This window comes from Salmo trutta, chromosome 12, assembly GCF_901001165.1.
Source record: "Salmo trutta chromosome 12, fSalTru1.1, whole genome shotgun sequence".
Classification (NCBI taxonomy): domain Eukaryota; kingdom Metazoa; phylum Chordata; class Actinopteri; order Salmoniformes; family Salmonidae; genus Salmo; species Salmo trutta.
The window spans coordinates 20,718,826-20,746,572 of NC_042968.1; the positions used below are offsets into that span (position 1 = coordinate 20,718,826).

The 27,747-nt window shown below is 45.9% G+C and overlaps 1 protein-coding gene across 4 annotated transcripts; it reads left to right on the plus strand.

Moving 5' to 3' along the window:
* Positions 1-1,384: 1,384 nt before the first annotated feature.
* LOC115203151 (C-type lectin domain family 18 member A) lies at positions 1,385-20,453 on the plus strand. Of its 4 annotated transcripts, none has more exons than XM_029767562.1 (12): positions 1,385-1,668; positions 2,550-2,641; positions 13,853-14,083; positions 14,343-14,440; positions 14,604-14,725; positions 15,396-15,503; positions 15,675-16,157; positions 17,173-17,279; positions 17,428-17,557; positions 17,700-17,796; positions 18,352-18,443; positions 19,919-20,453. In XM_029767562.1, the coding sequence occupies exons 1-12, from the start codon at positions 1,542-1,544 to the stop codon at positions 19,954-19,956; spliced, it is 1,725 nt and encodes a 574-aa protein (XP_029623422.1). In that variant the 5' UTR covers positions 1,385-1,541; the 3' UTR covers positions 19,957-20,453. The 4 variants fall into 4 exon arrangements, with proteins under 4 accessions (XP_029623422.1, XP_029623424.1, XP_029623426.1 ...); XM_029767564.1 differs by having other exon boundaries at positions 15,675-15,767; XM_029767566.1 differs by lacking the exon at positions 15,675-16,157.
* The last annotated feature ends 7,294 nt before the right edge of the window (positions 20,454-27,747 follow it).

Sequence of the window (27,747 nt, forward strand, 5' to 3'; positions counted from 1 at the left end):
GAGATCGGGTGATTGTGGAGGCCAGGTCATCTGATGCAGCACTCCATCACTCTCCTTCTTGGTCAAATAGCCCTTACACAGCCTGGAGGTGTGTTGGGTCATTGACCTGTTGAAAAACAAATGATAGTCCCACTAAGTGCAAACCAGATAGGATGGCGTATCACTGCAGAAAAACCATCAAGCGGTATGATGAAACTGGCTCTCATGAGGACCGCCACCGGAAAGGAAGACCCAGAGTTACCTCTGCTGCAGAGGATAAGTTCCTTAGAGTTGCCAGCCTCAGAATTTGCCGTCCAAATAAATAATTCACAGATTTCAAGTAACAGACACATCTCAACATCAACTGTTCAGAGGAGACTGAGTGAATCAGGCCTTCATGGTCGAATTGCTGCAAAAGAAACCACTACTAAGGGACACCAATAATAAGAAGAGTCTTGCTTGGGCCAAGAAACACGAGCAATGGACATTAGACCAATGGAAATCTGTCCAAATGTGAGATTGTTGGTTCCAACCGCCGTGTCTTTGTGAGACGCAGAGTAGGTGAACGGATGATCTCCACATATGTGGTTCCCACCGTGAAACATGGAGGAGGAAGTGTGATGGTGTGGGGGTGCTTTGCTGTTGACACTGTCTGTGATTTATTTAGAATTCAAGGCACACTTAACCAGCATGGCTACCACAGCATTCTGCAGCGATAAGCCATCCCATCTGGTTTGCGCTTAGTGGGACTATCATTTGTTTTTCAACAGGTCAATGACCCAACACACCTCCAGGCTGTGTTAGGGCTATTTGACCAAGAAGGAGAGTGATGGAGTGCTACATCAGATGACCTGGCCTCCACAATCACCTGACCTCAACCCAATTGAGATGGTTTGGGATGAGTTGGACCGCAGAGTGAAAGAAAAGCAGCCAACAAGTGCTCAGCATATGTGGGAACTCCTTCAAGACTGTTGGAAAGCATTCCAGGTGAAGCTGGTTGAGAGAATGTCAAGGTTGTGCAAAGCTGTCATCAAGGTAAAGGGTGGCTACTTTGAAGAATCTCAAATATAAATATATTTTGATTTGTTTAAAACTTTTTTTGCTTACTACATGATTCCAAATGTGTTATTTCATAGTTTTGATGTCTTCACTATTAATATACAATGTAGAAAATAGTCCAAATAAAGAAAAACCCTTGAATTAGTAGGTGTGTCCAAACTTTTGACTGGTACTGTATATATATTTTTTAGCTAAACAGCCCACCGGGTCACCACTGCATGATACTTAATATTGTGTGGTTGAAAGGTCAATCAAGCTTTTATAAGTTTGGTTGTCCATGTGGGTTTATCGCAGATCGTGTATCATTCATTCAACTAAAGTTTGAGTAGCGGCCAACTTTGTGCGCATGAGGGGATAAGAACAGTTGCAAAATGTTGACAACTCGTGGGAAGGGGAGAGAGAGTGAGTGGGAGTGAACGAGAGGGAGAGAAGAGCAGGGTAAAAGAGGGAGCCACTTGTCCACAAGGACTTTAGAGTACTTGGCACTATTTACCTCAGTAGCCATGGGGTCTCTAACGGGACCCTCGTGTCTGCTTCTGTTTTTCATGGTGACCCTCCAGATCCCGTACCTCACCCACGCGAATAGGATAATCACGGAGAAACCGGGCCGCGCTGATTCATCTGAGAGCGGTAAGAGCGCGCGTCGACAGTTCTGTGTTCGGCTCAGCACCAGTCAGAGGAAAACAGCAGGGTGGCTGATGCACGCGATACAGTATATGTGAAGAAAAGTGTGGTTGTTTTTATTAACTTCTCTTGCAAAGAAACCTCAAACTATTATAATTAATGCAGGATGTTATTTAATTTACAGTGGATATAGGTTAACATTTTAGCAGACGCTCTCATCCAGAGCAATTTATCGTAATGAGTGATTACATTTTCATAATGGGCCCCCGTGGGAATCGAACCCACAACCCATGCTCTATCAACTGAGCCATGCTGGACTAACCAACTAATTTGAAGCAGATACAACTTGTAAGTTGTCATCTGTTTCCTACATTCCATCTTTAACTTTTGTAAATTGCTCAAATGTGATTTGCATATAGGCTAAACATTGGACATTCATTAGTAAATTATGCCATGGTACGTTTAATCCCCCACTCAAAATAACCTATGGGATTTTTCTTCTCTCCCAATAAAATAAAGAATGCTATAGGATTGTGAAAACTAAGATTTTGTTATATTTCTGTCAGAATCCTATTTGGGGAAAATATCCTCAGTAAGGCTACAAGGCCTATATATTGAATAGAGATATTAGTTCTCCAATGATAGGCCAAACAAACTTTAGTTCTCCAATGACAGGCCATACACATTTTTGTTCTCCAAATGATAGGCCATACACATTTGTTTAGCCTATCACATGTACAGGCTGTGGATATACACAGTCCCAATGTTGTGGAGTGCTACTGTATCAACAGACCTTACAGCCAACCCCCTTGCACCCCTTACAGACACTTGCATTCCATTGCCATGGCGACCAGTCCTAAATAATTGTGTGCTTTTCTTTATTCCAGGGCTTGGGTTGAAGGAGCATTTTCTGATTGTTACACAGCACAATAGGCTGCGCAGCTGGGTCACCCCCATGGCCGCTAACATGCAAAAAATGGTTAGTTGCCTTGCCTGCCTTTCATTATATTTATTTTATGTGTGTGTGTCAGTTTGTCTGTCTGGTTGTCTGTCTGCCCGTCTGATTGGAGGATAGGGAGGATAGGCTGATTGGGAGGATAGGCTGGTCCTAGCTCTATAAGGGCAACTTCTACCCGGAGCTGTAAGCAAATGTAACTCGGCCGACTGCCGTGCTGCCATGCAGGCTGGCCACTTTGAAACACATCACTGAGTTACATGGCTGCTGCTGCCTGCTGGACACCAAGGTCACCTGAAATAGAGCCCTGCCAGAAACCCTCCCCTGTGCTCTTTCCCATGCTCCCAATTACAGTTTGTCACAGAGTCTGTCTCTTGGTTAACCGAGCCCTCGGTAAAGGCCCTCCATTTGATCCATGATTTATAACAGAGCTATATATTATATCCAAAGGTACTGTACAGATCAGTTGAAATCGTATCCTCATAAGTAGTCATAGTTCCTCTCTCTCTGAGGGTATCCCCATTTCCCCATCTCTAACAACTAAACAAAGGCAGTGACACCAGATATTTCTCACAGGGTATCTTCTGTTGAAATATTGATATTCCCAACAGTGAGAGACAGTGAATATCAGTGTTTTAACGAAGACAGTGCATGTTCCAGTCACAGAGGCACTGACACCACAGCTGTTCTGTATGGTGCTGTCTCTGGCAGGGTGTTAATGCTGAAGGCCATAAACACTGTGTGGGGTGGATCTGGGATCTGTCCCTGGGGCTCTGAGATAGATATATCTGTTAGGGACCAGAAGGATTACATACTGTGTCTCTCTGTCTCTACTCAAACTAACAGTTTACATACACTAAGTTGACTGTGCCTTTAAACAGCTTGGAAAATTCCAGAAAATGATGTCATGGCTTTAGAAGCTTCTGATAGGCTAATTGACATAATTTGAGTCAATTGGAGGTGTACCTGTGAATGTATTTCAAGGCCTACATTCAAACTCAGTGCCTCTTTGCTTGACATCATGGGAAAATCAAAAGAAATCAGCCAAGACCTCAGAAAAAAAATTGTAGACCTCCACAAGTCTGGTTCATCCTTGGGAGCAATTTCCAAACGCCTGAAGGTACCACGTTCATCTGTACAAACAATAGTACGCAAGTATAAACACCATGGGACCACGCACCCGTCATACCGTTCAGGAAGGAGACGCGTTCTGTCTCCAAGAGATGAACGTACTTTGGTGCGAAAAGTGCAAATCAATCCCAGAACAACAGCAAAAGACCTTGTGAAGATGCTGGAGGAAACAGGTACAAAAGTATCTATATCCACAGTAAAACGAGTCCTATATCGACATAATCTGAAAGGCCGCTCAGCAAGGAAGAAGCCACTGCTCCAAAACCACCATAAAAAAGCCAGACTACGGTTTGCAACTGCACATGGAGACAAATATCGTACTTTTTGGAGAAATGTCCTCTGGTCTGATGAAACAAATATAGAACTGTTTGGCCATCAGGACCATCGTTATGTTTGGAGGAAAAGGGGGAGGCTTGCAAGCCGAAGAACACCATCCCAACCGTGACACACGGGGGTGGCAGCATCATGTTGTGGGGGTGCTTTGCTGCAGGAGGGGCTGGTGCACCTCACAAAATAGATGGCATCATGAGGTAGGAAAATTATGTGAATATATTGAAGCAACATCTCAAGACATCAGTCAGGAAATTAAATCTTGGTCGCAAATGGGTCTTCCAAATGGACAATGACCTCAAGCATACTTCCAAAGTTGTGGCAAAATGGCATTAGGAAAACAAAGTCAAGGTTTTGGAGTGGCCATCACAAAGCCCTGACCTCAATCCTGTAGAAAATTTGTGTGCAGAACTGAAAAAGCGTGTGCGAGCAAGGAGGCCTACAAACCTGACTCAGTTACACCAGCTCTGTCAGGAGGAATGGGCCAAAATTCACCCAACTTATTGTGGGAAGCTTTTGGAAGGCTACCCGAAACGTTTGACCCAAGTTAAACAATTTAAAGGCAATGCTACCAAATACTAATTGAGTGTATGTTAACCTCTGACCCAGTGGGAATGTGATGAAAGAAATAAAAGCTGAAATAAATCATTCTCTCTGTTATTATTCGGACATTTCACATTCTTAAAATAAAGTGGTGATCCTAACTGACCTAAGACAGGGAATTTTTACTAGGATTAAATGTCAGGAATTGTGAAAACTGAGTTTAAATGTATTTAAATGTATTTGGCTAAGGTGTATGTAAACTTCCGACTTCAACTGTATTCATACCCCTTGACTTATTCCACATTTTGTTGTGTTACAGCCTGAATTCAAAATGGATTACATACATTTGTTTCCTCTCACCCATCTACACACAATACACCATATTGGCAAAGTGAAAACGTGTTTTTAGAAATGTTTGCGAATTTATTGAAAATGAAATACATACATATCTAATTTACGTAAGTATTCACACCCCTGATTCAATACTTTGTAGAAACACCTTTGGCAGTGATTACAGCAGTGAGTATTTCTGGGTAAGTCTCTAAGAGCTCTCCACACCTGGATTGTGCAACATTTGCCCATTATTCTTTTCAAAATTTTTCAAGCTCTGACAAATTGGTTGTTAATTATAGCTCAACAGCCATTTTCAGGCCGTAGATTTTCAAGTAGATTTAAGTTAAAACTGTAACTTGGACACTCAGGAACATTCACAGTTTCCTTCCTCTCCGGCATCTGAGTTAGGAAGGACACAGTGACTGGGTGTATTGATACACCATCCAAAGTGTAATTAATAACTTCACCATGCTCAAAGGGATATTCAATGTCTGCTTTTTTATTTTTACCCATCTACCAATAGGTGCCCTTCTTTGCGAGGCATTGGAAACCTCTCTGATCTTTATGGTTGAATCTGCGTTTGAAATTCGCTACTCGACTGAGGGACTTCACAGATAATTGTATGTGTGGGGAACAGAGATGAGGTCGTCATTCAAAAATCATGTTATACACTATTATTGCATACAGAGTCAATCCATGCAACTTATTATGTGACTTGTTAAGCAAATTTTTACTCCTGAACTTCTTTAGGCTTGCCATAACACAGGGTTTGAATACTTATTGACTCAAGACATTTCAGCTTTTCATTTTTAATTGTTAATATTTTTTTCATTATGGGGTATTGGGTGTAGGCCAGTGACAAAAGAATCTCAATGTAATCCATTTTAAATTCAGGCTGTAACACAACAAAATGTGGAAAAAGTTAAGGAGTGTGAATACTTTCTGAAGGCACTGTAAATTAATCTTAACTGAACTTAATTGATGAAGTTGTAGTTTTCATCACTGAGGTAATGCAAACTAACAGTCTCAGGTATAGTCTGATGATTTCCACTTAAACACTCAGATAAAGTGAGACAAAACAAGCATGTGACCCAAGGACTGAGTGAATAGTGTGGGTGGGCACTGTGCAGCCTGTAACAACAAGAATGTGTGACAAGCCTTCAATGATAATCCACTGGGCATTTTCTCTATATCTGATCTCATCTATTACTGTGCCAGTCTTATCTCCCTTTGCTTACATTGCATGAGGACAGACGAAGACAGAGGACAATCAGTGGATAATGAAACACACAACGGTGGGGTTGAATAGTATGTCCTAGAGGCCCAATGGCCGTTTTTTCCAAAACCGTCACTTATCATAGATTGCGTTCTCAAAGCCCATGTATACAGATAGAGCAGAGTTCCTAGATTGCTGCTAAGCATCGACAAACTGCACATAGCTGATAACACGTAATGAGAAAAAGAGGATGTGGATATTATCATGCTGCATTCAGGACTGTGGTATTACAGGTAATTTGCTTGCGAAGGCCGATGGAGGAATCCCGGGCGAGCTGAAGAAGCATATTAAGGAGCTTTACTGATAAACGCTTAAAAGGCTCAGGGCTTTAGCTGCGTTTGTGATTCTCTTTGAGGAATTTCCACCCAGGCAGGGCAGCAGGCGTGGGTAAGCGCTGACTGATTGTGTCGGTAAAGAGATTATAGTGTGGCCCTGCAGCAGCCTCCCTCTTTTCCCTCTTCTTCTTCTCTTCAGGAGATAAAAGAGCAGCGCTTCACAGTTTCACAAATGAGGCTCTTCTCTCTCTGTACTCAGTCCATGCCCTCTGGAGGTTCACCTAGGGCTGGGGAAGCCTGTCTGACAATAGGAGGTACTTTGCTTCAAATACAGACATGGAAATAAGGTATTTTCTTTTGGTGTAAGACAGGAGAGGGAGGTGTTTTGTTTGACGTCTACTCATTGCAGAAACTCGTTTTCTCGTTGGAATGACGTCATTTCAAGTTTTGCCTGCTGGGTATGTGTGAGAGAAAGTGTATAGGCTATGTGTGCGTCTGTAGCTAAGTAATTTACAGTACATTAGGTCAAAGTTCAACCAGCTTAATGTCTCCACTTAGCTGAGGACTCCCACGGCTAAAAGACAGTTTTGAGTGGGCATGAAAACATCGCCTGGGAAACAGTGTTCCTGCTGATTGTCACTTTGCTATTAAAAGCTCTGCTGTCTTGGCTTATTTTATGGACTACACTCCTTGCCAACATCAATTCCTCAGCTATAAGTTGTTGAATTTACAGAGTAAGACTAAACATATTCATATGTCTGGTCTTTGCTTCACTCCTGTAGTTACTTAATTCCTTGCACTGATGCATTGTGACGTGAAAATGGAACATTCAAGAAGGGGACTTGCCCGGTGACCCTGCTCCCCTCTGGTGGCATCAAGCGTGCGCTGATGATTTTGACCAGAGGACATCAGAGTGAACAATGGGTTCAAAGGGGCTTAGCACACTCTTAATAAGCTGTCACTCATCAAACAACAAATGTCCTATGATGAGGAAGTAGTGCTAATGATGAAGTTAGTCCTACAGGAAGCAATATCATCTTTTTCAAGCTCTTTATAGTATGGCATGTATACTCCCATACCTTTACATTTACGTCATTTAGCAGACGCTCTTATCCAGAGCGACTTACAAATTGGTGCATTCACCTTATGATATCCAGTGGAACAACCACTTTACAATAGTACATCTATATCTTTTTTTGGCTGGGATGAGGGTAGGGGGGGTTAGAAGGATTACTTTATCCTATCCCAGGTATTCCTTAAAGAGGTGGGGTTTCAGGTGTCTCCGGAAGGTGGTGATTGACTCCGCTGTCCTGGCGTCGTGAGGGAGTTTGTTCCACCATTGGGGTGCCAGAGCAGCGAACAGTTTTGACTGGGCTGAGTGGGAACTGTGCTTCCTCAGAGGTAGGGAGGCGAGCAGGCCAGAGGTGGATGAACGCAGTGCCCTTCTTTGGGTGTAGGGACTGATCAGAGCCTGAAGGTACGGAGGTGCCGTTCCCTTCACAGCTCCGTAGGCAAGCACCATGGTCTTGTAGCAGATGCGAGCTTCAACTGGAAGCCAGTGGAGTGTGCGGAGGAGCGGGGTGACGTGAGAGAACTTGGGAAGGTTGAACACCAGACGGGCTGCGGCGTTCTGGATGAGTTGTAGGGGTTTAATGGCACAGGCAGGGAGCCCCGCCAACAGGGAGTTGCAGTAATCCAGACGGGAGATGACAAGTGCCTGGATTAGGACCTGCACCGCTTCCTGTGTAAGGCAGGGTCGTACTCTGCGAATGTTGTAGAGCATGAACCTACAGGATCGGGTCACCGCCTTGATGTTAGCGGAGAACGACAGGGTGATGTCCAGGGTCACGCCAAGGCTCTTAGCACTCTGGGAGGAGGACACTGGGCCTGTTGTATTCTCTCCAATGTTTTCATGTGTCAGTCATAAGACCTTCATCTGAGTTTTAGTAGGTATTTTCCTTAATAAATTGAAACACATGGCTCCAGTTAGTGTTTCTGAGTATTGAGGATCTCTTACTTCACTGCAAGTTTGAATAATTGACAAACGGGTCAGTGTTCCCATTTAGAAGGCCCTTAAATATTAACACACATGTGCCAGAGGAAGATTAACTTAAAAGGTGACAAGATGAAAACTCCCCTCTTTTCACCCCGTCAGTGGACCCAGTCAAAGCCACTGTGGAGGAAATGACACTGATTTGTTTGGCTGTCTCATTCTGGCTCCCCTCTAAGGGGGGTGTTTTTATATAACACACATTCAGGTGAAAACACCAGCTGTGAGCTCTGCTGAGTACACACAGGCAGGCTGTGAGCTGTGGCTATCAGTAGGACAGGAGTGGCCTGGAGAGTCTGTTTGTGTTGGGGCCCTCTCAAGGTGATGGAAGGCTGGCAGAATCTCTGAGGAGCAACGTTGAGAAGGTGTGGAAAGATGCGACTGGTGGGGGCTGTAGTAATGATGAAGGAGAAGAGACGGGGGTCAGTGAAATGGAGAGATGGTTGGATGTTGACGGCCTGGCTAACTTTTAGATCTCTCTGAAGAGCGAGTGGGAGTCGGATAGCTTTGCATGACATCCCACTGATGTGTGCCAGGACACCCTCTCTACCTCCCCCTTTCCTCCCCCTCTGTCCCCTCTCCCCATCTCTGAAACAGGACCCCTTCTTTGGGGGCCAGTCGTGAAACGGCATATGTGGAAACACGCCCCTTTCACGCTCTGGTCCTGAGTGCTGACAGCCGTCTCCACGATAACTGGCTGCGGTTGCCGGGGCAGCTAACGCTGAGCGGAGACATTCTGCTACCACTCGACGCGCACATGACGAGACAGGGGTCAAACGGCTTAGCCAATGAGTGACAGCCACTGTCCGTCTCCCTGTCCTAACTGAGGCAGAGGCTACCTCATCAGTTTCTCATCAGCAAAACAGAAGAATCCACACTGTTTATATGCTGCTTATACAGTGCATTCAGAAAATATTCAGACTTTTCCCACATTTTGTTACATTACAGCCTTATTCTAAAATTGATTAAATAAATAAAAAATCCACATCAATCTACACACAATACCCAATATTGACAAAGCAAAAACAGGTTTTCAAAAAAAGTTTGTGAATGTATTACATATAAAAAACAGAAATACCTTATTTACATAAATATTCAGACTCTTTGCTATGAGACTCGAAATTGAGCACAGGTGCATTCTGTGTCCATTGATTATCCTTGAGATGTTTTTACATGATTGGAGTCCATCTGTGGTAAATTCAATTGATTGGACATGATTTGGAAAGGCACACACCTGTCTATATAAGGTCCCACAGTTTACAGTGCATGTCAGAGCAAAAAACCAAGCCATGTTTCATGTCCTGACCAGTAAAGGGGTCACTGTAATTGTTTTGGTTCTAGTTTTCCATTTCTGTTTCTTTTTCTATGTGTGGCCAGGTATGGCTTCCAATCAGAGGCAGGTGTCTTTCGTTGTCTCTGATTGGAAGCCATACTTAGGCAGCCTGTTTTTCCTGTGTTTATGTGGGTGGTTGTTTTCTGTATAGCCTGTGTGCCTTATGGAACTGTTTTTGTCGTCTGTTTATTTTGTTTTGAGTGTTCTTCTAAATAAAGAAGAAAGATGAGCACTATACCCACTGTATTTTGGTCACCGTTCATCGACACTTTTGACAGAACCACCCACCCAAAGAAGACCAAGCAGCGGAAGAAGGAGCAGCAGAAGTATTTGGAGTCATGGACGTGGGAGGAGATCCTCGATGGCAAGGGTCCATGGAGCCAGGCTGGGGAGTACCAGCACCTGAAGGCGGAGCTGGAGGAAGCAAAGAGGGAACGACAGAGGTACGAGGCATTGTATCCTCCTATTCAGGAGGTGAAGATGCAGCCCCCAATTTTTTTTTTGGAGGGGGGGGGGGGGGGGGGGCAAAAGGGGAGTGTTGCTGGGTCAGGGGGGGAACCCTGACCTAACTTCCCGGGCTATTCGGAGGGAGCCGTGGAGCAAACCAGAGCCGAGAAAGGAGTCGAGCGCCGAGCTTGCGAGATTCCGGAAGGAGGTACTGGCAGAGAGGGCACGACTGAGCAGGCATGCAGAGGGGCGAGCGATGCATTACGGAGTGATGCGCACTATCTCGCCCATCCGCACGCACAGTCCGGTGCGGTCGGTACGGGCTCCACAGCGTTGCTGTGCTAGAGTTGGCACTCAGCCAGGGAGGAGTGTGCCTGCTCAGCACATCTGGCCGCCAGTGCGTCTCCTCAGCCCAGCTTATCCTGCGCCTGCTCTACGCACGACAGCCCTCATCCCCCAGCACAGCCCAGCTCGCCCTCTGCCAGCACTCTGCCTGTGCCGGGCTACAGGGACCATCCAGCCAGGACGGAGTGTGCCAGCCCTGAGCTCCAGACCTCCGGTGCGCCTCCACGGCCCAGTGTGCCTCGTGCCTTCTCTGTGCACCCAGTCTCCTGTAAATCTTCCCAGTCCGGGGAGACCGGTCCCAGCTCCACGCAGGAGGGCTCCAGTGACGCTCCTCAGCTCGGAGCCTCCAGCGATGCTCCTCAGCCCGGGGCCTCCAGCAACACTCCTCAGCCCGGGGCCTCCAGCAACACTCCTCAGCCCGGGGCCTCCAGCGACACTCCTCAGCCCGGGGCCTCCAGCGACGCCTCTCAGCCCGGGGCCTCCAGCGACGCCTCTCAGCCCAGAGTCTTTGGAACGGGAGCTACGCCCAGAGCCAGAGCCACCTCCGTAGTGGGAGGATTGGCAAAGGGGGGGTGTAGCACAAGAACCGTCGTTGACGGTGGCCACCCTCCCTTCCCTCCCTTTAGGTTTGGGGTTGGTTTTGTGGGGTTTTATGTTTTGGAAGTGCAGTTGCGGTCTGCACCTTTGGGGGGGGGGGGGTACTGTCACGTCCTGACCCGTAAAGGGGTCATTTGTAATTGTAGTATGGTCAGGGTGTGGCAGGGGGTGTTTGTTTTGTGTGTTTTGGGGTTTTTGGTTCTAGGGGATTTTCGTTCTAGTTTTCCATTTCTATGTTTCTTTTTCTATGTGTGGCCAGGTATGGCTTCCAATCAGAGGCAGGTGTCTTTCGTTGTCTCTGATTGGAAGCCATACTTAGGCAGCCTGTTTTTCCTGTGTTTTTGTGGGTGGTTGTTTTCTGTTTAGCCTGTGTGCCTTATGGAACTGTTTTTGTCGTCTGTTTATTTTGTTTTGAGTGTTCTTCTAAATAAAGAAGAAAGATGAGCACTATACCCGCTGCATTTTGGTCACCGTTCATCGACGCTTTTGACACCATGAGGTCGAAGGAATTGTCTGTAGAGCTCCGAGACAGGATTGTGTCGAGGCACAGATCTGGGGAAGGGTACCAAAACAATTTCTGCAGCACTGAAGGTCCCCAAGAACACAATGATATATCCTCACGCCAATTGTTTATACATTTGCAAACATTTCTAAAAACCTCTTTTTGCTTTGTCATTATGGGGTATGGTGTGTAGATTGATGAGAGAAAAAAACAATATAATCTGTTTTAGAATAAGGCTGTAAAGTAACAAAATCTGTAAAATATCAAGGGGTCTGAGTACTTTCCGAATGCACTGTGTGCTTATAAATGTGTCTACTGGGACACTGTTTAGACACTAAGTTCTACATCTGCCTCAGTGCCTTGTGTCTCTTTAGTGGGTGGATATCCCAACTCAGTACTTGATACTGACAGGCCCATCATGTCTCTGACTGTACTGTGTCTTTAAGCATAACCCTGTGAGTCTCTATGTGGTAGCAGGCTCTGTGCCAGGAGAGGAGAGAATGTTAATAGGTGTGACGTTGGGGTTTCATTTGATCCCTCCACTTTAGAGACACGCACCTCTCACCAGACCAGGGCATGACTAAAGGACACTAACCCGTCCAGACTGTCCCGCCTCTGGCCCCCTACTCCCCACCCCCCATTTACCCCTACACTCCATGACCCCTTCTCCAACTCCCCTTACTTCTCTCTCCCCCTACATCCCAGTCCACCAGTGTCTATGTCTCTCCTCTCATAGTGAGAGGAGAGACATAGAGGAGCTCAGTGGGTCTAACCTTTGTTGACAATCTCGATACCTTTTGGAAACAAAACATGTTTTATAAGGAGGATGGGATCCACCCAAATCATTTGGGTTCCTGGATCCTTTCACAGCATTACAAGGCTGCGTTGAGACAATGACTTATCAATGACCCAAGCCCAGCTCAGTTACACTCTAACATTGTGACACTGAGTTGTCATAATGCTTAAGCAAATGTATATTATACCAGGGGCATTGGAAGGCACAATGTAAGTAACCTAATTGATGTCCCTCTAACTGCCTCTGCTGATCCTACAGCTATTGTATGCCGTAATCATGTGCCTATGAAGCAGAGTTATACTGTTAGCACTGAGGCAATGTGCCCTAGTAGGAAGTCCACTGTGTGCAGCTCACCCTGCACTAACATAAATAACAAGTGCATATCTACTTTTGCTAAGCTTTCCAGTAAAGCAATGAAAACAAGTAAGCATCCCAGAAAAGTGCTCAAAATATCCCACGATAACATATGTAGCTTAAGAAACAAGGTTATTGATAATACCTTTAATATAGTGGCAGCAATACAAGGTTATAACATTTGGTGGAGGTGTTGCTGTTAATATTCAGAACCACATTCCTGTAAAGCTTAGAGGATCTCATGTTAAATACAGGTCTCTTCACAGTCCCCAAGTCCAGAACAGACTATGGGAGGCGCACAGTATTACATAGAGCCATGACTACATGGAACTCTATTCCATATCAAGTAACTGATGCAAGCAGTAAAACAGGACTGTCCTGTTTAAGATCAGGTACCATCACATGGCCTGTGCTGGCCTTTAGCGATGGATAGCACACTTGCTGTTGTTGATCTATTTAAGGCCTATGAGGATGAGATAGTATACTCAGTGACCTAATGGTCAGCTGGCAGAGCAGCAGAGTCACTGTGCCATGGTCTGTGCTCATACAACCTACTTTATTCATTTATTTCCCTCCCATACTCCCACGCAGTCTGTCTTTTAATCGATCTCCCCATCAGTCCCTGCCCAAATATCGTATCCATTTTAGGCTATATATTTCCAGAGCTCTGCGACTAAGTCTTCAGAAGAAACCTTGTCAGTGAACATTAACAATGGGAGGCCAAATGGAGGGCCTGGCATGGGAGTGTCCCAAATGCAAAATGTGTCCCTGAAAAAGGGCCCTTCAGGTCACAAAGAGAGGAAGTCGGTCTGTCACCCTCAGTCATTGGAAGTGTGTTCCCCATTGTATTAGCTTAAACGTGTGTGTGTGTGTGTGTGTGTGTGTGTGTGTGTGTGTGTTCTCCCCCTTCCCCATATCTGTAGAACTGGAGTGAGAAGCTGGTTCTACTTGCCCAGGAGAGGGCGGAGTCTTGCCACACAGACCCCTCTCCTCAGGACCAACAGCTCCGCCACATTGGCTGGAACACCCATCACTCAGCCCATGCCACAATTTCATTTGCTAATGTCATTGACTCATGGTTCGAGGAAGGGAGGGACTACATGTACTTGAGTGGGCAATGCAGAGAGAATGCTACCTGCCAACACTACACACAGGTAATGGTTAACAGTACTGGATCTGTCAACTTTGCAGCAACCCTAAGTAACTTGGTGTCAAAACAAGAAGTCTCAATTCAACTCCCATTTCAATTTGGCTAATTGGCGTGACTGAGTTTGTGTTGCCCACTTGCTAATACATTGTGTTGCCAATATACTCCCTTTCCCACTCTGTTTCTCTCTAACTCTGTCTGTGTGTCTGTCCTGTCTTTCGATCTCTCTCTGTCGATCTCTCTGTCGCTCTCCCTCTCTGCTGTAGTTGGTGTGGGCCACCTCCAGTAATGTGGGCTGTGCCAGACAGTTGTGTCTGAGGGGTGATGCTCTCTGGGAACTGTTTGTCTGTGCATACTCCCCTGGGTAAGAACACTACTAATATACCTGATGTCAGACTTCTCCTGTTATAGTGTGTGTGTGTGTGTGTGTGTGTGTGTGTGTGTGTGTGTGCGTGTGCGTGCGTGCGCATGCGTGTGTGCGTGCATGTGCGTACACGTATACGTGTGTGATATATGTCTCTCTGCAGGGGTAACTGGGAGGTGAATGGGAGGTTGGTGGTGCCCTATGTGGCTGGTTTCTCCTGTTCTCTCTGCACCTCTTCCATGTCAGGCTGCTTCAGACTGTGGGACCATGTGGGAGGACTCTGTGGTGAGACCCCTATAGAGAACACTCTCATTCATTTAAAGGTAGACTCAGTGAAATGATATTGCCATGAGCAGCACCGCAGACTTTGCGATGAGTGAGATGCAAGACTTTTCTCTCCCAGTCTCCCAGTATCTGCGCATGTGCATGGGTTTGCTTCACACTGTTACAGCGTGGGAGCCACGGGACCAAAACAGCGGTGAAGTTTAGCCTCGCACTTCAACGCTCTTAGTTGTTGTGGAAATTGACCCACTATGCTGTTTACTTTTTGCATATAGCTGGGTCTACCTTTAAATTTGTGAAAAATGTTAGCATTTTAATCATATTAGCTGTTCCTTACTCAAAGTAGTATCTATTTCAACCAACTCTGTTCTCTACAGATTGTTGTCTTAGAATCTCTTTAGTGCACTAAAAGCGACGTATCACCTCTATTGAGGATGACAGTTCATCATCTATTGTGAGCCAAAGACGTTAAGTGTATTTTTTGCATCACTGAAGTATTGTCATGTGAAGGGGTTTTCACTTAATCCGGTTTAACAGTATAGCCAACACTTAACCACTTACCATGCAATGATGGCCTTGTCAGAGAACAAGCCCCAACTGGAGGCTAAATTTATTCATGGAAAAATGAAGACTTTTAAGCATAGGTATTTAGAAAATTGTATCTGTGTTCCAGAGACCCCCAGGAACCCATGTCGTATGAGCTGTGGGCAGCATGGTCGTCTGAACATCTCTTCCTGCCAGTGTCATTGTGGACCTAGGTTCACCGGACGATTCTGTCAGGGTACCAGTCTATGTGCCTGTGTTTACCAGTCTGACAGTCTACTACAGTCATTATTCTCTCTGTGTGTCTGACTAGCCATGCTCTGCAGTGTGTGTTCAGGTATCTCTGTAGGCGCATCATGGTCGATATACTGTATGTGACTGTGTGTGTGACTGTGTGTGTGTGTTTCAGTGCGCTGCAGTGTGAAGTGTGTGCACGGCCGCTACAAGGAAGAGGAGTGCTCCTGCAAGTGTGATGTTGGTTATGGGGGTGCTGAGTGTGCAGGTGAGTGTGATGTTGGTTATGGGGGTGCTGAGTGTGCAGGTGAGTGTGATGTTGGTTATGGGGGTGCTGAGTGTGCAGGTGAGTGTGATGTTGGTTATGGGGGTGCTGAGTGTGCAGGTGAGTGTGATGTTGGTTATGGGGGTGCTGAGTGTGCAGGTGAGTGTGATGTTGGTTATGGGGGTGCTGAGTGTGCAGGTGAGTGTGATGTTGGTTATGGGGGTGCTGAGTGTGCAGGTGAGTGGGATGTTGGTTATGGGGGTGCTGAGTGTGCAGGTGAGTGTGATGTTGGTTATGGGGGTGCTGAGTGTGCAGGTGAGTGTGATGTTGGTTATGGGGGTGCTGAGTGTGCAGGTGAGTGTGATGTTGGTTATGGGGGTGCTGAGTGTGCAGGTGAGTGTGTATGTGTGTGGGAATCAGGGTTGGGGTCAATTCCATTTCAATTCCAGTCAATTCAGGAAGTACATTGAAATTCCAATTCCAATTCTTTACTGTTTTAATTTAAATGGAATTGACCCTAACCCTGGTGGGAATACGTTTAGTTAGCCAATGTGCTACTTTCACACCATTACTTTAAACCAGAATGAACCAGACTCCTATCATCATTGTATCTAAGCCAATGCACCCTCTTTTCTATTAAGCTTCAGCCTGATTAGATTCAAGTTGTATCTGCTAGTTTGAGCCAGTATGGATTCCAATGTTTACTGTGTTATCAAGCCATATGCATCTCAGGGGTTTTTCTTGTTTGGGCAAAAGACCGTCCTCCGTCCTCTCTTCTCCGTCCTCTCTCCTCCATCCTCTCTCCTCCTAGACCTGGAAACCGGTAAGTGGTCATGTCGTCGAGCAGTGTGTCAATTTGTCAGTAGGAAGAGTGTCCTCCCCTCCTCGATAGCCACCTTTCATCGAGGATACTCATGTATCCTACCATGGAAGAGTTTTGAAATCTGTCACACCCCCGTTTGAATCAGCTTTTGTTTTGTCAGAGACTAAGAACATGCACACATTTAAAAACAATATGCTACTTATAGTTGTGTCTATAAAATGTCTTGCACAACTAACTTCATTAATTTTGATAATTTTACACATTTATTTTGGGATCCACCTCTGTAAACGTAATTTGCCTATTGACGCGCGATTGCAGAAGGACCATCTCATTTCAAGCAAGCACATTTTCATCCACGTTCACTCTGCTCGCCGACTCTCCTCGATTAACTTTGAACGTTTTCAAAAGGAGGCGAGTGAGGACGGAGGAGAGAGGACGCAGGAGTTGAGCAAATGGAAATGATAAAAGGTCATAGTGTTTATTGTGACCAGAAGGGACTGCGGTCTGTACACTAAGTTTGAGCCAAGATGGATGGTCAATGCCTAGTGTCTCCAGGCCTAATGTGTGTTGCTTATGTTTCTGTAGAGAAGCAGCAGTTTCCCTTCCACAGCTGTGACATGAGGATAGATGGAGAGTGCTTCATGGTGTCTCCAGAGGTCAACACCTACTATGGAGCCAAGACCCGCTGTCAGGTTAGAGAGAGAGAGTGTGTGTGTGTGTGTGTGTGTGTGTGTGTGTGTGTGTGTGTGTGTGTGTGTGTGTGTGTGTGTGTGTGTGTGTGTGTGTGTGTGTGTGTGTGTATATGTGTAACCCATGTTGTGGTGTGTGTTTGGACCCCAGGAGCGAGGGGGGATTCTGGCCCAGATCCACAACCAGAAGGTTCAGGACATCCTGGCATTTTACCTCAGCCAGCTGGAGACCAGCAACGAGGTCACAGACCCCGACTTTGAGACACGCAACTTCTGGATCGGTACGTCACTTTCACTGTCCTTCTCTACGTACAGCCAAATAGCTTAGACAAACTGACTTTGGGAGTTTGTGTGAGCAGCACTGAGATGTGTCAAGGTGAGATAAGGATAAGCGTCCTGTAAGGTTGTGTGTATTGTGTCCAGGGCTGACATATAAACCTCTGAAGGACTCTTTCCGCTGGAACTCAGGAGAAATCCCCACATACAGCAGCTTCGCTTTTGGACAGCCTGACAACCAGGGGTGAGAGAGTCATAACTTTTGACAACTTGATGATAATAGTAACAACAATTATAACTTTGTATTATCATGTCATCTTGTTGATTGGATAATCATAAAATAATATTATTGTAGTCAGAATCAACAGTAAGCAGGTGGAATGAGGCACTGCAAATGCGACTCCACTGTATTTTTCACTGGAATGAACATATTGTTACCATCATGGTTATTCTATACTGTGTGGAACACAGGTATAGTCTCACGTAGCCTAACATCATCACCTCACCCTCTGTCAGGAGGAGAGAAGCCTGGGCCCATACCCACAAAGCATCTCAGAGTAGGAGTGCTGATTTAGGATCAGTTTTTTCATTTAGATCAAAATGAATATGATTATATGGACAGATCCTAGATCAGCACACCTTATCTGAGACGCTTTGTGGATACGGGCCCTGGACATTGAGGCTACTGTGTTTGAAAGCAGAACTGTCATTTTCTGTCTGACCACCAGATGTCTCTGTGTCCCCTCTCCATCTCACTCTTCCTCCCTCTCTCCTCTCTCTCGTGTCTCTCTCCCTGCAGCTTTGGGAACTGTGTGGAGCTGCAGGCATCCAGCGCCTTCAACTGGAACGACCAGCGCTGTAAAACACGCAACCGATACATCTGCCAGTACGGTGAGAGAATACAACTCTATGAGAGACAGAGACAGAGAGACAGAGAGAGAGGTGAAAAGAGAGGGAGGGAGAGAGAGGTGGAGAGAAACACAGAGAGATGCTGAGATATTCTAATCAAGGAAATCTGTCCTCACACTGCATCCAGACTCATTACCATTAGATGTAGCATTCACTGATATATATTAAAACTCTCTAAACCTGCAGGTGGTTTAAAACATCTGTTGGACATTGACATCACCGTGACAACAGATTAAGAGAGACTGACAGTAGCTCGTAAAAAATCCTGACAGACAGAGCGGAGTTCAAACACTATCGGTAGAAGTTACCAGTACACACAGATCTAGGATCCCCACATTCTGACCTTAGATCAGCATGCAAGGGAAAGACATCAGGACCCTAAATCTTTACCTGGTCTCTCTGGCTGAGGGATGCTGGAGTCAAAGTGAGTGTTCAGTATAAAACCCAAGCAGAGAACACATAAACACATCACAGCCCTAACTCCTGATCTGGGTGCAGTGTTTACCATCTGTGTTTATGAGGGAGAGGCTGTGTGACACGGCCCACACATTTTAATGATACACTCAGCTGGAATCAATGGCACTCAGGGCTCCTCATAAAGAGCCTTTTAGAGATCGATATACGTCAGGCCTACAATGGAACCAAACACACACACATTTCTCCCCTCTATAATTCACCAGTGTGATGGAGTCAGAATTGGAGGGTGGTATTGTTTGTTTGGTTTTGGTTAATTGTGTGTGTTCTAGGCAGGTGGCGAGCTCTGCAATCTCATATTGATCATCCAGGGCCATCCTAATCCAGTCAGTGTTGCTGGACATTTTTAACAGCTGACCGTTTAAAAGCTCTTAATCTTGATGGAAAACCATTGGCTTCTTAGAGCGAGAGGCCTTTGTGTAGAGAAGGGTCAGTAAAGAGGATTGGAGAGGAGTGTGTGGGTAGGTGGGTATGTGTGTGTGTGTGTGGAATGGACCTGACCAGAGCTCAAAGTGGAGTGATAAGCCTGGTGAAAACAGAACACATGAGAACACAGCTGGACTAGAGGGGAGCAGGTTTTACTCAACTCCCTCTACACAAGCACTCTAACTAAAACAAAAGATTCATTGGAGCAACAAAGAGTGAAATGAATGGATTTGACTGTGATTAATAGCTCCCCTACACACACACACACACACACACACACACACACACACACACACACACACACACACACACACACACACACACACTCCCTCTATCTCGTACCCCCTGAAGGTATAATTGTGAAGCTGCATTGATGTGTTCTGTTAATTGGCAATAAAATGATAAGCTGAAAGCACAGGGAGCCTGAGGGGTCCACACAATTACCCAGATACAGTGTGTGTGTGTGTGTGTGTGTGTGTGTGTGTGTGTGTGTGTGTGTGTGTGTGTGTGTGTGTGTGTGTGTGTGTGTGTGTGTGTGTGTGTGTGTACATCCACAGCTCCAGAGCACGTTGCCCTGTGGGAGGTTGGCCGGTGATGAACCCGGCACTCAAGGGTGGAGAGCACAGCATTGGAGGGGCTGGGGAGGCGGGTCGTTTGGGCCGTTCGTTGGACCCGGTCTGGGTGTGTGTCAAGCAGAAGCTGGTCTTATTGGTCTTATTTCATCCAGTGTTTTTCACGCCAACACATATTGCACATATCCCCTGTTGCTGGTCAGGACTGGGCCTGTCTAACCAGTGCAGGAAAAAAGCACACAATGGGAGAACTTCCAAACCAACAGAGTTTGAGCTCAACTGTAGATGGTCCATGGCAGCACACATCTGTGTTTTGTACTGTACTGTTTTTTGTATTGCATATTCTTTTCTCAGACTTAGCTAAATTATGATTAATTTGTGATGTTTGCCATAACTGCCTCCCTGCATTGTCAGTTTGATTGTACAATTCTCCCCAAAGCACTGAATGTACAGTACCATGACAACCACTATTCTTGTTTTCTCAATCATCCAGTAAGTGAATTAAAATGGTTTGCTACAATGTGTTGTGGGGTATTTTTCCAGACTGGGTAATTCTATTGGTCTCTGTGTTTGTGAGTGTGTGTGATGTTTAGTGGAACTTGTGTTCTAGTATGTGAGTGTTTGTTTGGAATAGTTTGTGAACGTTGCACTGTGTCTTTTTACACTAGTTTGGGAAGAGGCCAGTTTTACTCCTGTGTGTTGGGAGCATCTCTGAGGTGACATCACAGACAGTGTCCAGGAATCCCTATGGACCAGGGATGAGTGTGTTCAGCTGTCTGGCGCTAGGAGGGGAGAGGGGGATGAGGGTGGGAGGATGAGGGGAGGAGTCGGCTGCAGAGAGGGGGATTAAACCAACCTGCAGTGCTGCAGTGGAATCCTGCAAATGAACAAAGCAGGGAGAAGGTCAACAGGTGGGCAGTGGAGGAAGAAGACGAGCAATAACAGTGTGTGTATGTGTGTGTGTGTTTACCATACCTGCATTAATCAGTGGTGTTAATGCCAAGCCCACTGCATAGTCGCTCTGCCACTCAACAGCTGATTGGTACAAAAGACAAAACTACAGAAATAGCTGTTTTTAAAATGGAAGTACAATCACCCATATTCACCACACAGCAATCAGACTTGAGCAATCACTGAATTTACAGTATAGTCAAGAATACAGGGAGGCATTTTGACTTACAGTAGGTCATAGTCAGGGTTGTTCTGCTCTACATTGAACAAACTGATAACGTGGTATTGATTGTAGATGCAGAGAGAAATGTAGATACTGTGTTCATGTCTTTGTGTGATAGACGTGCCTGCCATAATGCAGATGAAACTGGTTTTAGAGCTTCTAACTGTTTACATGACAATGCGTGTGCTGCGACTGAGTCTTCAGTTACATGTATGCATGTAAAGTGTGTGGGTGCACTAGGGCTGGCTGATATGGCCTACAAATCATATCCATTTTTTTCACTTATGGGCGATTCATGGTATACAGTATCTAGATTATTTTAAGGTTTTTCTAGCTAAGCTTTGTTGTACAATTAAAGGTCAAATCCACTGCATTTCAAACAGTCAGCAATAATCTAATGAATTCAGGGCTTGTGAAATGATGACTAGGCTAAATATAATTATTTTATCTAAATAGTTTAACTGTCTTTTTTTCTCTCAATAATCACTGATCTGGCTTTCAAGTCTGTCTATGAGAAAGCCGTTTTTGTTAAAAACCATGCATAATGTACATTCACTAATAATGACTAACTTATTGTAGCAGGCATTATATAAAATTAACACAGGCCTCAAACTCATCTTTATATTTCAGGTTTAGCCAACTTGGATCTACAGTATTTGCTAGCTTACAAGGCAAAACCGTTCAATTGTTATGAACGCATCCTTCTGTCCGTCTCCAACTGTTTGACCAGCATGTTAGCCTGTCCACTGGCATTCTGTGCAGAGCATTACATTTCCAGAATCAATGCTCATCGAGACTCCAGTTTAAAAAAATGTTGAGACATAAAAAGAGTATCAATACCTTCTACTCTATTACAGTAAAATAATGTCTCAATGTGTTTCGGTGTCCATATGACTGATTCTGTTGGACCAAACCTCAAATGCAAATAGCGTGTTGAAACCGCTTATCAGAGAGGAAGAAGTGATCTCATCTTTGTTTTGAGAGGCAGGGGAAGGGGCTTGGTGTGTGTGTAAATGGGACGGTGCACACCGCCAGAGATCTGTATATAATGATGAGATACTCATGTCTCCGCCCTAACAATGGGAGTCATTGTCCCATAGGCGGGAAGGACGGTGACAAGCTTAGGTCCAAAATAAGCCCATAGAAACGCATTGGGTTTATTTTGGACAGATTCTGGAGAGAGTCAAACCTCTAGCTTCGCCTCTTCCTCTCTGACACAGCACAGAACGAGGAAAGGAGACAAGACCAAACAGCATGAGAACAAGAGGACATAAATGCTCATTAAAATGAAAATGTTATACAGACATTTGGAATATCGCGCAAAAATGTACATTTGAAATAACCAAATGAATGTGATCACCCAGCCATAGCGTGCACTGGATATACTCGTGTATGTGTGTATCATGCATGTTACAGAAAGAGTGTGTTTGCCCATGTTCTATAAGTGTCTGTGTGTACGAGAGTGCCTGCACGTGTGTGTGTGTGTGTGTGTGTGTGTGTGTGTGTGTGTGTGTGTGTGTGTGTGTGTGTGTGTGTGTGTGTGTGTGTGTGTGTGTGTGACTGTGCACCCATGCTCCATGTGAGAGACAGAGCCCTATCCCAGAGCCAGTGTTAGCGTGGCTGGCCGGCCTGCAGCCCGCTGGTCTCATGGTGCCCTCTGATAAGCTGGCGCCGTAGCTCGCCTTAGAATGGAAGCAGTGCCAGTGGAATTAGCTCCCATTGTCATGGTAATAGTGATATTACTGCCCTACTCCGCCACCGACCCACCATTGTAAGGAAACAGGAATGCAATTTCTCCCGGGGCAGCGAGCGGAAGGAGGATGACAATTACTGTTGTGTGTGAGAGGGAAAGTCTCTAAATGACTCTCCATTCAAGCGAGGCCAATGGGCCAGGAGCCAATTAAAGAGGGAGCAGGGGAAGAGCAGCATCCCCACAACCCACAGCTCTTACACGCACGCACACACACACACACACACACACACACACACACACACACACACACACACACACACACACACACACACACACACACACACACACAAATGAATTCTCTCACATGCATAACTCTAGCGGAGTTTGATTTAACGTTACACCGAGTCTCAGGACTTATTCATTTGAACACGTTTAAGTATTTGGGTTTGTGGACTTCATAATGCAGCGGGGGTTGGTCTGAGCTGCATGGATCCACTCCCACAGACACCATCCGTCATGATTAAACGCTCCTGTGGTGTTTATGGGATCAGACAGTCTCCTCTGATTCCTACAGATATTTATCTACACAACGAAGTGCCGCGTGAATCACCATGGAGGATGCCAGGGGTACAAATGGTGACGCCGTTCACTGCTCTCTTTCACAGAAGAAGAATAAAGTACCTGAATAGCAGCGTAGTGGTAGCTGGCGGCATGTGGAGGAGATATGTGGGCCTTTCAGCGGGGAGGAGAGCTCCAGATTAGTCTGGTTAAACCAGCGGCTGATAATCAGACACAACAATAGAGCCAATTACTCAGAGCTCACAGATAACTGAGCTCCCCTTCAGACCCAACCCTTCCTCTCCTCTCCTCCGCTATGGCTCATTTATTCTGGAGGTGTTTCTCTCTCTCTCTCTCTCTCTCTCTCTCTCTCTCTCTCTCTCTCTCTCTCTCTCTCTCTCTCTCTCTCTCTCTCTCTCTCTCTCTCTCTGTGTGTGTGTGTATAAGTATCTCAAAGCAGCAGGGCTACTGAAGGCTGCAATCGGTAGTCAATTAAAGCCTTTTACATTCCAATGGTAATGAGGGCTCCAATGCCCACCTGCGAGGAGGGAGGGCGAAGGGGATGGGGGGGGGGGGGGGTCTGATTACGACTCTTATGGGGAGGCTGATGGTAGGGGATAGACATTTGCAGAGTTATCATAAACCTATGTCCCTCCAGCCGTTGGGGGATGCAGTTTGTTCTGGTTTTCAACCCTACCTTTTATTAACTGATTAAGACCTGAGACACCAGGTGAGTGGATTCTCCAACCAATCAATGGCCCTGATTGCCAAATTAAGGGCCAGCATCAGAGACTGTTGCCCCCGAGAGCCACACAGATGTGAACACCTTGTCCCCTGTATAACCTCATTGTGTTTGGGAGAACTAGTTGAAGAGTAAATAACACACCACTGCTCAGAGAAACACTCTATAGGATAGGTTGATAAGGTTGCATCTTTATTTCTCTCTAAGGTACTAATGCATTTCTCATTTATTTCCCAGCCCTGCAAATCCATACACACAAAGCCAATTATATGGTTATGGGGAGAGAGAATTATCAAGGCCCACTGCCTAATAGGAACAGTAACTAATTTTAGCCCAAACCAATAACTGAATCTATTCAAAGGGAGCTTGTGAATACGCTACAGTTCCCCTCATCATTAAACCAATATCTTTTAGCCCTTTATCTACATTATGGGAACATGTTCTCTCTATTCTCTCTTCCCTCTGTCTTTGTCTACTCCTCTCTCCCTCTCTTTATTGCAGACCGAGCGCCCGGCACATTGCATTTGGATGCCAGATGAACTTTGATAAGAGTTAATGAGAAAGCAGCATTGTGCTGTGAGGACAGAATGGCCCTGGCAGCTCTTGAGAGCCTCCTCACCACAAGATGGAGAGAAAAGAACTGCCCACTCTACCTACTGTGTGTCTGGCAATAGGAGGGGGGAGGAAGGGGAGGATGGGGAGGATGGGGAGGAAGGGGAGGATGGGGAGGAAGGGGAGGATGGGGAGGATGGGGAGGAAGGGGAGGATGGGGAGGAAGGGGAGGATGGGGCGGATGGGGAGGAAGGGGAGGATGGGGAGGAAGGGGAGGATGGGGAGGAAGGGGAGGAAGGGGAGGATGGGGAGGATGGGGAGGAAGGGGAGGATGGGGAGGATGGGGAGGAAGGGGAGGATGGGGAGGAAGGGGAGGATGGGGAGGATGGGGAGGAAGGGGAGGATGGGGAGGAAGGGGAGGATGGGGAGGATGGGGAGGAAGGGGAGGAAGGGGAGGATGGGGAGGATGGGGAGGAAGGGGAGGAAGGGGAAGACGTCGGACGATAACGGAGAGGGAGGAGGAACAGTACGTTTTCAGTCAGTGACCATTTTGTCTTGTTATTAACCATTTAACCTACTCTCCCTCTGTTTACATGTTCTCCATTACGGCGGCAGGTTTCATCTCAAAATGGCATCCCCAGTCCTCAGAATCTACAGCAGCTAACCTGGATGGGACCTCTAAGCACACTCTTTATAAGAGGGTCGTGTTCAGCTCAGGCCAAGACATTCAACATGCACTGGAGTGGGACATGGGAAAGAGAGTAGATTGGTTTGCTTTAGATGCATTAGTTCTGCCTGATGATAGTAAGCCATGAGAGACAGACTAGGCTCGTTGCAACTCATAGAACTCATCATTCTCATAAGCAAAGTGTAACATCTATTTATTTTAATGAGCATCTATCATGACTTTCTGTTTTTCCAACGTTAAGTCCCAGTGTCTTTATGGACATTGAGAACATTTCAGAATGTCTATGAGCCTCTACTGTGAAGATAATAGATTTGACCTGCTGTTTACTTCCTCCCAGTAAAGTATTCCTTAGCATTTGATTTATAAACACTTAATGGCCTCAAGGAGGATACGAAATAATCATCAGGCTCCGATCAAATCAAATCAAATCAGATGCAAGCATACTTCTGTTAAATGCAGTCTAACTTGGAACGCTGTGTGTGTGTGTGTGTGTGTGGTGTGTGTGTGTGTGTGTGTGTGTGTGTGTGTGTGTGTGTGTGTGTGTGTGTGTGTGTGTGTGTGTGTGTGTGTGTGTGTGTGTGGAGCTGATTCGTGAGATGGCGAGGTGGAGAGACAGGGCTCGTCTCAGACACGCCAGAGAGGCTAATGTATCTCTTCAGCTCTCTGATTAGAACCATTTATCGGAGAGGAGGGAGGGGAGGATGAGGAGTTTTGGAGAGGGGGAGGGATACAGGGATAGACGAGGAGAGTAGAGTGAAAGTGGGATGTGGAGGAGAAGGAGAAACGAGACAGGGAGAAGCAAGGAAAGAAGGAGTGAGATGGAGGAGTGAGGGAGGAAACAAAAACATGGAGCGGAGAGTGAGGCAGAAACAGAGGAGATGGGAGGGGAAAAGAGAAGCGATAAGAGGAGAGAGGACTTGGACTGGAGAGAGAGAGAGGAAGGGTGGAAAAGGGGCATAGAGGAGAGAGAGGATGGTCCTCTACAGTGGAGAGGTGCACCTGGTCAACTGATGAGTCGGGTCTTTAGCTCTGGGGAAGAGGAGAGGTAGAGGGGAGAAGGGGATCTGGCAGAGGAGTAGAAAAGCGAGGGAGTGTGCCAATAAATGAATAAATAACAGAGGGAGAGATGAGAGGGCCTCTCAAGGACGTCATATCTTAATTGAAAATGACAGCTTCAATTAAAAATGTAATCATTCTGTCCGTTTTCTAATTAAAATGGGTACGGCTGATAGTTTGTCTTATTAACTTCAAAGGGCGATGCAGTGCGACGGGAGGGGGGGTGGGGTATCGTTAGTCGAAGTGGGAGGAACGGGAAGGAGAGGGGTGAGGAAGGGTGAGGATGAGGAGGGAAAGAGAGGATGAAAGGGTGTAATCCTGTGTAAAGGGATACCACCCACCCACCTACTCTGACCTACGAGTGAGAGGAGCAGACAAGAATGGAGCTGGATGACAGATAAATCTTTTGAAACATTTATTTGTCTTTGATCCTCTTCATGAGTTGATTGTGAAAGAAGGCTGACAGAGTTTGTTGTTGTTTGTTTGTGCAGGCGGTTGGACAGGAGGAGTGGTTGGCATGACTTTACACAGCTCTCTTACTCTACTCCCTGCAGCGAAGAACAGCATCAGTCACCACTCCAAGTACTCTCACTCAGTATGGGTCTCGGTCTCTCTCTCTCTCTCTCTCTCTCCTCTTCCAAAGTGACCCCCTCCCTGTCTTTCACCAACTCATACCACAGAGTATCCATGCGTTGATAGAGTAGCTAAACACTGTAGTCTTGATCAAAGGTCCATTGGTATGAGGATAGAGCTCCACTCTGTGGTGAGATTCCTGCTCTTTTCTGGGGCATTAATTCAGCTCTCTATTGTGTGGAGCTAGTCGTCTCTGTTGTATTTAGCGTCGTGCCATATTGATTTCCCCTCAGTGCTGGAAAGACCACATTTTAAACCGGGTGTCTTGACGTGAGGAGAATAGAGTGGTGGGAAAAGACACACATATACACCCGTGCAAGCACACAGATACACACACAAACTCACACACAAGCACACACGCACACACAGTGACTTCACAGTTTATTTAGCCAAAATCAATGAAGACCAACAGGATTATTGAGGTGGGATTAGGTCAGATTAGAGGCAGGGAAGGAGAATTCCATTCAGTCTGAGAAAGACAAAAACGCTGGACAAACTGGCTATTTGAATATCCAAAGAAAACAGCCCCATTCTTTCCATTACTCCTTCTGTCCCTATTTTCTCATTTTCATTTTTCATATTTTCAATACTTCTTTTTATCTGATTGTATGTTGATTCCTGTTCCACAGCAAACACACAAACACTCACAACTCCCCATATTCATCCCACCACTCTCCTCATACATCCCTCACTATTCAGACTGTTGCAGACTGATCAC

Coding starts and splice junctions, on each gene's coding strand:
- LOC115203151 (XM_029767562.1), top strand. CDS start 1,542: ATGGGGTCTCTAACGGGACCCTCGTGTCTGCTTCTGTTTTTCATGGTG. Junction 14,441..14,603: donor GTCTGTGCATACTCCCCTGG/GTAAGAACACTA, acceptor GTCTCTCTGCAG/GGGTAACTGGGAGGTGAATG. Junction 15,504..15,674: donor CACCGGACGATTCTGTCAGG/GTACCAGTCTAT, acceptor TGTGTGTTTCAG/TGCGCTGCAGTGTGAAGTGT.